The sequence below is a fragment of the Zootoca vivipara genome, chromosome 6 (genome assembly GCF_963506605.1).
Source record: "Zootoca vivipara chromosome 6, rZooViv1.1, whole genome shotgun sequence".
Lineage (NCBI taxonomy): Eukaryota > Metazoa > Chordata > Lepidosauria > Squamata > Lacertidae > Zootoca > Zootoca vivipara.
In genome coordinates this window covers 17,117,244-17,130,170 of record NC_083281.1, presented here as the reverse complement: position 1 = coordinate 17,130,170, position 12,927 = coordinate 17,117,244, and the positions used below count along the sequence as shown (strand labels likewise).

Genomic DNA, 12,927 nt, shown 5'->3' with positions numbered 1-12,927 from the left:
TGCAATAGCAGGGTCCCTACAGTCTCCAGCGCCCTGAATTGGAGCCACCGGGTGCTGCAGAGCAAAACTTTGAGGAAGCTCACTGAAAGGGGGTGCAAGTTCTGTTATCTACAAAATGGAACTTCACGCTCAAAGCACACCTTAAGTCGCTCATCAAATCGCAGAGTTGGAAGGGGTACCCCGGAGGTCATCTAGTCCAACCCCCGGTGGTGCTGACATCGGAGTGATCCAAAACACCTGGAGATCAGCACCCGTCGTTGCAGCGCGTGCCTCGTGATCTCTATTGCGTCGTCATAGCCACGGAGGCCCAATTGGCTCTCTGAGGACGAGGACGCAGATACGCGAAGTCGCCCAGAAGCGGCACCCAAAAGCAAGCCTCACTTCCCTCCGGCCTCCAGGGGCAGCTGGCGAGCACCCTCGAGCCCCTCTAGGAAAGGCGGGCGGGCGAGGATTCCGGTCTCTGTGGCCTCCCGGGCCGGAAGTGAGCGCGACGAGGGCGGGAGGGAGAGAGACTTCTTTCGCCGGTCTCCCCGAGACGAGAGGAGCCTCCGAGGCCGGTGAGGGAGAGGAAAAAGGGGGAGGAAAGGGCTCTCCCCTACTCACGACCGCCCTCCCCACGGAGGGGCGCGAGGTCCGGAGACGTCTCTCCCCCCCCCACTCCCCGAAAGTGAAGCTGCCCCCTTTGGAATTCTCCCCGTCCCGTGAGTGGGGGGTGGGGTGGTGTGAAGGGGCAGAAAGGGGCCTGGGGGAGGCCTTCCCCCCTGGACCCTCAAGAAACGCAGCCCGGCCGAGGAGCCAGAAAGGGGGCGTCTTCCATTGGGGGGGGGAGAAGAAGAATCCTCTGCCCCCTCCCCCCGCGCGCTGTTTTGAAAGGGCCCTCGAGGCTCACCGGTCGGAGCGCTTGCTTAGCAAGCAGGAGGAGACCCCAGGGCGGCGGGGGTTCCCCTGTCAAACTGCCTCTTTCACCAGCCCCTGACTCTCCTGCGCCCCCGTCTCCAGTCTCCTTCCACCCCTTCGACTGTCTGGGGCTGAGGTCCCTTCTCCCCGTCCAATAAGATATTTGTTTAGGGAACTTTTTAAATGTTTGACTTTTTATTATGCTTTTAATTTTCTGTTGGGAGCTGCCCAGAGTGGCTGGGGTATAAGTGATTTATTATTTTTTATTATTATTAGAGGGGGCTGCCCCGCCCCAGTTGATGGGCATCGCCATTAAAATAGTACTGGTGAGCCTCGCCATGCCATCATTGTGCAGGAAGGGGTTGACCTGTCCCTCCCCCCCCAATATTTTGTTCACATTGGCACCCCTTGCAGTGGGAGTTCCCAAAGGGCTCTGGTGTGGGTCCAAGGTGGCTGTCCTGGGTGTGTGTCGCTGCTGCTGCCTATTCTGGCTCCCTGAGTCCTGCCCTTGGAATGCCGCTGGGCGGCCTCAGCTGCTTCACTTGGTGTGTTGCCTTCCCTGCAGGTCTCCTTTGGCTGACCAGGCGTCACTGCCCTTTGCTTGGCACCATGGTGTCTGTCATGATGGGTAAGTCGCCCCTCCCCCTTAACCCCCGGTATGTCTTTAGAAGGGAGCCAGAGCAAAGCCAAATGCAAGAGGGGCTTGAGGGAGGGAGGAAGGGAAGAGGTAGCGGCAGAAGCAGGGCAGCCAAATCCAAGAGCTTCTCCCTTTGTTCTCTGCAAGGCGCCTGGCTGAACCCCAGATGGGTGGCAGCAGCTGCAAATGTGGAGAATGTGAGTCTGAGGCCAGCTGGGAAGAGGCGCTGGAGTGACAGCTTGGGTGGGAGACAAACCAGGGAGATAAAAGCACAAGAATAGCCTGCTGGATCAGGACAGTGGCTCTTTGGTCCAGTGCCCTGTTTTCACAGCGGCCAACCCAATGCCCATCCTGGGAATCCCACAAGCAGGATGCATGCACAAGAGCATTTTCTCCCCTCCTGTTGCTTTGCTCAGGTGCCGTTTGCTTCTGACATAATCTTCTCTGTCTTTCAGCAACGTCAGAATGGATTCAGTTCTTCAAAGAAGCTGGGATCCCCCCGGGGCCTGCTGTCAACTACGCTGTCATGTTTGTGGATAATAGGTGAGGCTGTTGAGAGATGGAGCCTCTGTGGAACATCTTGCTGTTCTGTTTCCTGTGCTTCTTCTGCAGTCTGGGAGAGTGGGACTTCAGGAGCTCACATGCAAGGGAAAGTGTTTCATGGATCCCACTGCAGGCAGGACCTGCCAGCCCTGCTTTCCATATAATGTGGGGTGGGAGGTGGGGATCTGTGCTCAGTGGCAGATGCTAAAGCCACCAGATGCTTTTTTAAACCTCCCAGCAGATGTGGTCCAAACAAAGAGTTACATGGCTGAAAGGATCCCTTGTGTGGAGTTTGTGGAAGTGTGGTTTAGGTCAGGAACGTTGCATCGGCCTGATGTACTGGCTTGTTTAAATCTTAAAATACCAAATAGCATGCATTATGTGACCCAAAATTATTTTTCAAATATTTACCTCTCTGAGAAAAAAAAAACAAAGGCCAAGTATTGTTTCTTGGAACAAAGGCCAAGTATTTTTTATTCCACTTGTGGTACCACACCCTACAGAATACCACAGGGCAGTGACCCTCATATGGGCTTTTCCTCCTATTGCCCTCATGTTACGGAATGCCTTTCTGTCTCCCATCTGTGAAGCAGCAGCATCAGTTCCTTATGGCTTCTTGTGAACGTTTATCTTTCCCCCTCAGATTTCCCTTAAGATTGGGCCCTGCTTTCATTTGTTTAAATTCCCCAAATTTTATAAATTTTACAGTGGTACCTTGGGTTACAAATGCTTCAGGTTACAGACTCCGCTAACCCAGAAATAGTACCTCGGGTTAAGAACTTTGCTTCAGGATGAGAACAGAAATCGTGCTGTGGCGGCAGCGGGAGGCCCCATTAGTTAAAGTGGTACTTCAGGTTAAGAACAGTTTCAGGTTAAGAACAGACCTCCAGAACGAATTAAGTTCTTAACCAGAGGTACCACTGTATGGGTGAGTGAGTGGCGTTGGAGCAAATGGATATCGGAAATATCATTATTTCTGAAGCCATGTGAATAAAGGCAGATGATCTACTGACCAGTTCCCCATTGCAGTGGGGAGTTTTTCTGTCCATTCCTTCCAGTGGTGGCTGGAAGAGTTTTCTTGTGCCAGGCTGTTTCTTGTAGATTGCACAGTTGGGGTATGGTACGTGCCCACCACAGATTTTTGTCCTCTGCAGGATCCAGAAAAACATGCTGATGGACCTCAACAAGGAGATCATGAACGAGTTGGGCATCACCATCGTTGGAGATATCATTGCCATCCTCAAGCATGCCAAAGTCGTGTATAGGCAGGTGGGTTCTCCCAGGAAGCAGCTAACAATTTCTCCCACATGCTTTGCATTAAATGGCTGTGATATTGGCTTCTAGCTGGCTGGTAACCCTCTGGCATTCTGGGTGGGATCTTTGAATCTACAACAGTGTTTGAAATTCGCCAGGTGCCAGGCGCATTTTGCACCTGGCAATTGGCCACTTGCACCCAAGTGAAGATGCCCGGACGCCACAATGGTGCCTGGTGTCTCCACCACCTGGAGGTGCATGCCTGGGGATCCTTGGATCTGGACTGTTTTCACACACTAGCACAGGGGTCGGCAAAGTTTTTGTGGCTTGGGCCTGTTCACGGTCCCGCAGACACCACGGTGGGCCAGAGTGTGTGTGCATGCATGCATGTGCAAACGCTATTTCCGGCGGAGAGGAGGCGTGTGCAGCTTCCCATTGGTTGCAGGAGCTCCTGCAGCCAATGGGAAGCCAACTAGCGTCGCGGAAGGCGGTCCCCACTCTGCTCCGCGCCGGTTTAGCGTGGCGCACGGGAGCCAACCAAGCGGGCAGCGGCGGTCCATGGGCCGGTTAAACGAATCCCATGGGCCACAGGTTGCCGATCCCTGCACTAGGAGCACATCCTGTAGAATTCTATCAATTATATTTTATTTGCACAATCTAAACGAATTTTGGAAATCAAAAGGTCGTATGGAAAAAACAACTTTTGAGCCACCTGGCCCCAAAATGGTGACTAGGCATTCTGTTTTAGCAACTGTAACCCTTGTTTAAGGAGCCATTTGGCACCTAGCTTGTATATCTGAGTTTCTAACGTTGGTCTACAAGGGGTTTTTTTGGGTGGAGTGGGATCCAGCAGTAAAACATCAACCTAGAAGGCTATGGTGAGCATCCCTGCAAGCTAGGGGGCTGTCATGGGCAACCAGTGATTGTGTGGGCTACACAATAGCCTTTGCTCAGTGCAGGGGAGAATCCTAGAATTGTGGAGTTGGAAGGGACCCCAAGGATCATCCAGTCCAACCTCTTGCAGTGCAGGGATCATAACTCTAGTATCCCTGACAGGTGGACACTGTTCCACTGTCAAACAGCTCTTGCCATCAGGGGATGTGCAAGGATTTCAGTGCTCTTTGCTGATATTTCTCAGAAAGTGAGCTGCCCAGTGGAGTATTCAGAGAATGATAAAAGTCCTGCTTAAGGGTCTGGAAGCCCCATAACACCCTGCACGACTCCCAGGCCAGATCTGTAGGTGAAGACCTGCAGTGCTCCACTCCTCTCCATGCACCAGCATCCAGGAATTTAATCTCCTAGTGTGATGCATATCTCAGACCTGGATAGTTTTCCTCTACCTTCCTGCAAAAGGGTTCTTTTTGGGGGGGCATGCCTGAACTTGGTGCATTTGTGGGGAGAATGTGACTTTGCTAGGGGAACCATCTTCATCTGCCCCTCACTATTGCATTGTGGTGTTCCCTCTGTCCCTAGGAAATGTGCAAGGCTGCTACAGAATCGGTGGCTTCCAGCCAACCCACCCTGCATTCTGAACTCCGCCGGAATGCCAACAGCGGTGAGTAACGCAAGTGGTTGGCTTCAGATGGAGGAGGAGGCCAGGCCTTTCCTCCTCTCTCGGTCTCTGTCTGTCTCTCTCTCTCCCTGCCAAGACCCTTGCTCTTCTCACTGCATGAAGTTGGCTGCTCCTTTCTGAGCTCACCTGAGCAACCCCAGGATGCTAAGAAGGTCTGTTCATATCAAGCAACGTCAGCCCCACTGGTCCGTACAGTGTAGTTCTGCTGGAGCCTTCCCCACCCTCATGTGCCGCTCTGATTCTGCTTCACTGCCTCCTGCTTGCAGTTGAACTACCCCACCTGACATCCTGCTTGCCCTGCAGTGACCCCGCTCCAATAATATGTCTGGCTGTGGGCATGGTTTTCACTTTGCAGGAAAAACACGGGCAGTGGGAGAGGATTCCATGGCCACCTCTTCCAGGCAAAGCAGTTCCATGGAGGAGAAAGCCTTATCTGAGAGCTCCCCAAATCCTATTGCAGATTGTATCTTTTAAATCACTCCTCTGGCATTCCTGCTATTATTGGGCTCTCATTTGCCCCGTCAACATGGGCACTGGGCAAAAAACCTTCCATATGGTGTTGGCGAGGCAGAAATAGCGGCCAGTTTTAAACCCCTCCTAAAGACACATCTATTTAAGCAGCCATTCCCGAGCTTAAAAGATCCATCACAAAGTTTCCTTATTTATTGATATTTATCTGAATGTTTTGTTGAAGGCTTCTCTGCTTTTACTGATGTGTTTCTTTGTGTTTTTGGTTTTAAACGTTGTATATCCCTTTTTTTCTGACTATCTTTCTGTGTTATACGTAAAACCGCTTAAGGATTTTGGCACATAAAGTGGTGTGTAACTTTGATTCATGATGATGTTCCTGCAGCTGCCACCCGGATGATTGCAAACAGCTTGAGCCGAGACTCCCCACCTTCTACCCCAGTCCGAAGACCCGACACCAGCACCTCCAAAATCTCCATCACGGTCTCCAATAAAATGGCAGCAAAGAATGCCAAAGCAGGTAGGTGTGTGTGTGAGAGAGTTTTTGGAATCTGCAAAATCGAAGCCTTTGGGGAAATGAGGAGAAAAAATCTGTTTCAAAATTCTTCTAGCCCTAGTTCTGCCAGGCATGGCTCTCTGCTCCCCACTAGTGCCCAGATTTTCCCCATGGGTATTGCCATTGGCTCTGAATGCCCATCCTTTAGTTGCCCAGCCAGAGGCCTCTGGACTCAAGGCAGGCATGAGCTGGCCTTTCTCCCATCCTCTTCCTGCTGCCACAGCTCTCTGCAGTCCGGAGGCCGAGAATTCCACGCTCCCAGTGAAGCGGCGCCGCGTCACGGCAGAGATGGAAGGGAAGTACATTGTCCATATGCCCAAGGGAACCACCCCCAGGACCAAGAAGATCCTGGAGCAGCAGCAGGCAGCCAAAGGTACCTGGGCCACTTCCTCTGGGGAGCGGGGCTGAAGGCCGGCCAGCTTCCTTTAAAGCTGGGAAATGGGGGCAGGTCCGTGGCCGCCTTGACTCATCCGGAGGAGTACTGTTAATTTTCCACTGTGGTGCAAAGGCCCAGCTGGCCTCCACTGCAAGACTGGTGTTGAGTGTCACTGGTCCCATGCTGCGGAACACGCTTGTGGCAGAGATGCAATGCGACAGGCACCCTTGCTTTGTACTTTCTGGAATCTCTTGTAGGCTTCTTTTTATAATGGAATTTGCAGTTGCTTGACATTTCCTTGAATGGCCAGCCGTTCACTTTAAGGGGAGGCTCTGTATGGCTTTCAAAGGGTTCTTCTTGTTACTGTACCTTGTGGCTCTGACATTTTGCAAGAGGACAGTATACTTAGGTGAATGAAATCAAACCCTGCACTTAAAGAGCAAATTCAGAACCAAGGTAAAATGAATGTGCTGAGTTAAAGCACAGCCCAAATAAAAGAGGCGAACTTAAGCAGGTTCAGCCAACAGCCAAAATTCGCTGTGCCCTCCCTGCCGTCACCCTGCTGCTGCTGCTGCCACCACCACCCAACTGGACATTGTTTTTGTTCTGGTGCTTATGCCTGTCTCTTCCTAATTTTGTTTTTAATTGTGACACTTTGCAAAGTCCAGCTTCCTTGTTCCACATGACTGACGTGCTCTGGCCAGAACTAACACCCCATCACGCACACAGGTGCAGCCACTTGTGAGATTGCCACTTGGCAAAGGTTTTGCAGTCTTGGTGTGGGGGGGAGGGGACGCAGGCCTCCAGGGTGCAAAATTTTTCTTATGCACTTTGGGCAGTATTGCCTAACCTGCAGGGGCAAGGACTTCTGGTATGGTGTGGCTTCCAGAGATTGATGCCATCAGGCTGGGGAAAGGAGTATTTGGAAATAGTTTGGGTGCATTAAAAATATATTATTTAATCTTGTTTGCTGCTTCAAAAGCTTTTTTGGGTGAAACACATACTTATATGCATGCTATGAAATAAACATTGGCCCCTGTTGCTCCTTTGAAAAGCCCTTCTCTCGTTTTAACTCTATGTGGCTTCTTTCCACTGCTACCTTGTTATTGACAGGGCTACAGAGAACCTCCGTGTTTGACCGCCTGGGTGCAGAGACCAGCGTGGACACAACCACAGGAAGCAAGGTGAGAGCAAGAGGGTGGGACCTGGTTGCTCCAGGGACTTGTCTTTTGAACCTTCCCCTGCTCTCCTTGCCTCGGGTCCCACAAAAGGGGGGGGGCGGTTGGCAAGGCAGAGATTAAACATGTATGGTTGGGTGGAGGTGGACTTCCACTTCCCGGGGCCAAGGGGTTCAGGGTGGCGCTAGAGCTCTTCTGACGTGGGAGGTGGCACTTTGATATCAAGCGGGGCTGTTGCCACAACCCACTAAGGAAGATGATCACAATGAAATTGGAAAAGCAACAATTGCACATCTATTGAAATTCCATCTGAAACTATATAGTTGAATTAATTCAAAACAAAACAGATGAATTGGATGAGGATGCCTGCTTTTCAAAGCCTGGTAGTAATTTAGCACATGTAGTAACTGCTTCAACTGTTGAGTAATTTCCTCCTGTGATGGATTACCTTGACGAAGTGATGCCAGTTTCCCAGGGTCTGGTTTAAAGCCACTTAGCAGGAGTCTTAAATCACCGCCTCCAGAGCTCCTCTGCCGCTCCCATGCCTCTTAGTGCCCCCCCCATACAGTTCCACCAGCCCCCAGGGGGTGTGCTGCCCACCTCGGAGCCATTTGCAGCCCTTTTGCAGAGCCTAGCAAAGGCCCTGAGGGTGGGGTAAGGGTGGTGCCCCCAGCTGCTCTGCCGTGATTGCCACCCCCACCCTCACTGAGCCGCTCTGGTGTCTTCACAGCCCACGGGAGTCTTCAGCCGCCTGGGGGACATGCAGGAGGCCGAGGAGGACAAAGCAGTGGACAGCGACGATGACAGCTCCGTCTTGCAGTACGCCGGGGTGCTGAAGAAATTCTTCAAGCCCTCCAGGCCCAAGGAGAGTGCCAAGGCTGCCGGGGCGACAGTCAAAGCCAAAGCCACCAGCTCCGAGCCCCAGCGGAAGGCCTCGGCCGCCACCGCCCTCCAGCGGCTCGGGAGCAAGAGCCCGGCGGAAAAGAAGGAGAAGAAGGCCGAGCCGCCCCCGCTGCAAGGCGGCATGGCCAAGAGACTGGGCAAACGCCCCCTGCCTGCTGAGGCCCAGGACAGCCAGGTCACCAGTTCCAGGAGCAAGCCGGAGTCTGAGTTCCGGGTCACCATCAAGAGAACTTTGGGCAGCGCGAAGGTAAGCAGCACCACGGAGGGCCCCAGCGCCCAGATGGACAACACGGGCACCGTCAGCGTCTTTAAGCGGTTGGGCAGGAAGGCGGTGTGAGCTGGGCCCCTCACCCACCCACCCACCCCGGCGCGCCCTTCGCCTGCATGTGTGTGGGAGACACTCTTTGGACAGCTTGAAGTCGGCACCCCCTCTCCCCCATCTGCAGCACAAACGGGCTCTTGCGCGGCCTCCAGGCGGAGGACAGCTTCTGTGAAGCTCAGTGTCCCAGCTGTTTCCGCAGGTCTGTGGGGCTGGAGCAGAACTGAGGTGTCTTGTGTGGCTGCATGGCCCACCTCAAGGCAGCGGCTGCCAGTGCTAGAGGCACCCACCCAACGGAGCATTGCTGGGGTCAGGGTGAGGGCTCCCACCAGGCGCAAGAAATCATGTTGCACTGAACCGTCCTTTCTCTGTCTCTGTTGTTTCCCCTCTGCAGGTCCTTGCTCTCTCCTAGGAAGTAGGTGCCTTGAGGGCCCCGTAAAAGAGCTTGCAAGAGGCAGTAGATCCCTCCCCCCCCACCCCGTGCTTTCTTTTCCGTCTTTCCCAAGCGTTTACCTGCTGCTTTCCTGCATCCTGTATCCCAGGAACGGCAACTGAACAGCTGACCAGAAATTTCCTTTTGCTGGATGTTGGGATCGCGCTGTCGGCCAGCGGGGTCCCAGTGCTGAGTTTTGTCTCCTGCCAGCAGGAGGAGGAAAATTCTGGCCGGCTCCTCTTTGGGTTCCATCTCTCTCCTTTGAGCAGGAGAGTAATTTCTCCTGGCCTGGCTGTGGCTGTGGCATGTGAGATGAGGTTCTTGTGGGGACAGGAGATGGTTTCATGTGTCAAGAGTCCCTCACTGGGCTGGCTCTCCTGCCCAAGCCTCCTGAAGCAGCGCTGCTCAGCTGGGAAGGGAGAAGAGAGTGCCAGGTTTCCTTTCCAGAGTCAGAGTTTCAGGCCTTCATTGAGCCAGATCAGATGCACTATCTAGACCCTGGCTAAATCTGAAGTCAGACTCCGGGGAGAATTGCAGTGGGCTTGGTTTTTAACATCTCCTTGCTCTGCTTGTCCATCAACCCCGATGGGCACCCGCATTGCTTTGTGGCGAAGCTAGGCTCACCCTGCAGCTTCCATGTGAGCCTGGTTCCCCCTTTCAGAGGTTTCTGCCCTACAGCAGCAGGAGGGGCACTCATGCCAGGCCTGTTTTGCCCAGAGAGATGGTGTTATGCAAGCCACCTGCCATCTCTCTCTCCTCTGGGCTCCTGCTGCTCTTGGTCTCTGCTAGAGCCCCCCCGTCTGAGTTTCATAGGATGTTGCCCACGCCAGCTGTCCTCCCCACAATATATATTTGGAAAATGAAAACAGGCCATTGTGATGTGGTATGCCCAAGAGTCTTGGGCAATGGCAGGAGAGATGGAAATGCTTGAGGGGCCCTCCTGGCCGGTTCCTTCCTGCCCCACCTTCCCTCCAGTTTAATGGTGGGGGAATCCAGCAGGACAGAAGACAGTAAACAGGAAGGTGGGCCTGCCCTTTGCAGCCCATCCTGCCAGCACCCAGAGGGTGGCAGCTTTGTCCGAGAGGCAAGTCTGCAGGTGCTCACCCATTTATGCATGTGAAGAAGGAAGCCTGCTTTGAGGGAGAGGGGAAATGGAGCCTCGGTTGTTCTGTAAGGGAACAGGAGGCTGGCCTAGCCTGCGGGCTGAGTGAGTGACTTGTCTCCAACCAACACGACAGCTGGGTGCCCTGGGAGCTGTTGGGGGTATTGGGGCAGAGGTGGACTGTGGGTGACCTGCGAGGTAGCCCAGGCCACTCTTGCATTTGACCGAAAACTCTGTATCCCAGCATGCACTGCCAGTCGGAGTATCCCTTGTGTTGGCTTCTGATTGGCATGGAGCTCAGAGACACTTCCTGTGCTCTGAGGTGCCTTCTGTGTCCCCAGCTGCCCTAGAAAGAATTATGCGAACTGCACGGTTTAGGAGATGTGGTGCTCCCCCAGGCACCTGTTATCAGATAAGGCAGCAGCTGTGTGGGATTCCTAATGGTTTAAATATTTTTTTATTGATTAAATTAGGGAGGGGAGACCTAGAAGAGCTGTGGTGTAATGGTTGATAGTTTTTGGTTTTTTAAAAAAAAGACTTTTTTGTAAACATCAGTTAATGTGCAATTTGGATGTATCCTTGCATTCGGCTGTCAGTTGCCCAAAAGTGGAATGGGGGGCAGCAAGGTTCTCAGTGCTGCTGTCTGAGCCTGCCAGGTGTGTTCCTGCACTCCCCACACCCCGCCGCCCAGGTAGGGGAATAAAGGAATGTTCTCTTGCAATAAAATGAGTCTCCTCTTAGCTTGCTTCAGTTGCGGCATCTCTTTGGGAACCCCCCTCACAAAGGGGACACGGTAGAGACACATAATCAGAACCTGCTGGATCAGCCCATGGGGGCAAATCTCATCCAGCTTCTCATAGTTTTCCTGCTTTAAGTCTTGACACTGGGGTGTTTGTTTGTGTACACACAATGAGAAGTCTTGCAGGAGAGGCCTTTGGCCTGTATTTCCAGCTAACCACAGGGAAAGTGGAGGAGGATGGGCAAGCCCTAATCAGTGGAGAGATATTGCTTGTTCTGATATTATCTTTTTTATTATTCATTTCATACAAATTAAATATTGCCTGATTGTTAAAAAAAGGAACCCTCAAAGCAGCTTACAAAAAGAATAAAACAATAAAATGGTCAGTAAAACTTCAGTAGGAGAGTAAGTAAGTACAAAGCATTGGGGTGGGGGAATGACCCTGTCGGATACAACCTCTCTCCCCCCCCCCCGGTGCCATTTAGAAGCAGCTTTGAGTCCATGGTTGCACGGACAGAACAGCATCATGAAGAACAGGGGAGGCCTGTCCTGTATCGCCCCTTAGGAAGAACTTCCTGACAGTAAGAGCTCTTTGACAGTGGAATTTGCTGCCAAGAAGTGTGGTGGAGTCTCCTTCTTTGGAGGTCTTTAAGCAGAGGCTTTACAGCTATATGTCAAGAATGCTTTGATGGTGTTTCCTGCTTGGCAGGGGGTTGGACTGGATGGCCCTTGTGGTCTCTTCCAACTATGATTCAATGATTTGAGGTGAATGTACAACCTCCTGCTTGCCCCCCTCCCAACATCCAGAACACCCCCATCTCCCTGAAATGGGTGTTGTGGTGGAAGCAGTGAGGAGAGCAGCCCACTGCTGGTTATGCTGCTGCCATCTAAGGAGGCTGCTTCACCCCCCCCCCCCCCCCGCTGTGCTGGAGGGGCAGCCCCCTTGCTGAAGGGGTAGCCAGGCTTGGTATGGTCACTTACATGATGGGAATATAAGAGCTTAGGAAGAGCCTGCTGGATCAGGCCAAAGGACTCCCGTCTAGTCCAGCATCCTGTTCTCACAGTGGCCAACCAGATGCCTGTCATGGGAAGCTCACAGGCAGGACCTGAGCACAAGAGCCCTCTCCCCTCCTGTGGCTTCCAGCAACTGGGATTCAGAAACAATTGAGGCCCTTCTCTAGGGCTTGAGCTCCCTGGAAGGCAGCTGGGATAGGTACACAACATACACCCTTTCCCCACGTGTCCCCAAATACTTATAGTGCTTATTGGGCTAGGCAGAGCTGTAGCTCCGTTCCATGCAGAAACATCCTAGTTTCAATTGTGCCATCTGGTTAAAACTAAGGGCGGGGGAGAAAGACCCTCTGAGTCCTTGGAAACCTGCGTCCCATCAGAGTGGATGGCACTGAGGTTAGGTGGGTGGGTGGTCTGACTGCTTGCCTTCTGAGCTGGGGGCACGTGCGGGGCAGGTGATTGCTTTAGATTTCCCTTGAGGGGGGGCTGGGGGTGGAGGGGAGAGTGTGTGGTGGTTGGCACAGACTTTGGACTGCCAGATCAGATTGGCCCCCCGAGTTTTAAATTCTGTAAGGAAGTTATACTCCAGGCCCCCAAACCACCAGCCTCAGTTCCTAGAGGTCCATAGCTTGCGTGGCATAATGGTCAGTGTTGGGTGAGACCAGGGTTCGAATCCCCACTCATTGGCCATGAAGCTCCTTGGGGGCCAGTCACCATCTCTCTCAGCCTAACCTACCTCGCAGGGTTGTTGAGAGGATAAAAGGGAGAGCTGAACATGAGTCACCTGGAGCTCCTGGCAGGAAAAGGTGGTATATAAATGCAATAAATAGAATAAATAAGCAAGTATAGATTCCAGCGGAAACGTGCACATCCCTCCCTCTAAATTATCTAGCAAATACATGTATATTTTATGTGTCTCCCCCCACCCATCGTAATTC

At 52.7% G+C, this 12,927-nt stretch overlaps 1 protein-coding gene across 5 annotated transcripts; it reads left to right on the top strand.

The window, feature by feature from the left end:
* Window positions 1-405: 405 nt before the first annotated feature.
* On the top strand, window positions 406-12,410 carry C6H19orf47 (chromosome 6 C19orf47 homolog). 5 transcript variants are annotated; one of them, XM_035119508.2, is made up of 9 exons: window positions 406-557; window positions 1,463-1,525; window positions 1,990-2,077; window positions 3,232-3,346; window positions 4,805-4,886; window positions 5,758-5,892; window positions 6,152-6,301; window positions 7,418-7,488; window positions 8,213-11,432. In XM_035119508.2, the coding sequence occupies exons 2-9, from the start codon at window positions 1,507-1,509 to the stop codon at window positions 8,720-8,722; spliced, it is 1,170 nt and encodes a 389-aa protein (XP_034975399.1). In that variant the 5' UTR covers window positions 406-557; window positions 1,463-1,506; the 3' UTR covers window positions 8,723-11,432. The 5 variants fall into 5 exon arrangements, with proteins under 5 accessions (XP_034975399.1, XP_034975400.1, XP_034975398.1 ...); XM_035119509.2 differs by having other exon boundaries at window positions 479-701; window positions 8,213-11,433; XM_035119510.2 differs by lacking the exons at window positions 406-557; window positions 1,463-1,525 and adding an exon at window positions 1,552-1,731 and having other exon boundaries at window positions 8,213-8,632; window positions 9,099-11,428.
* Window positions 12,411-12,927: the final 517 nt, after the last annotated feature.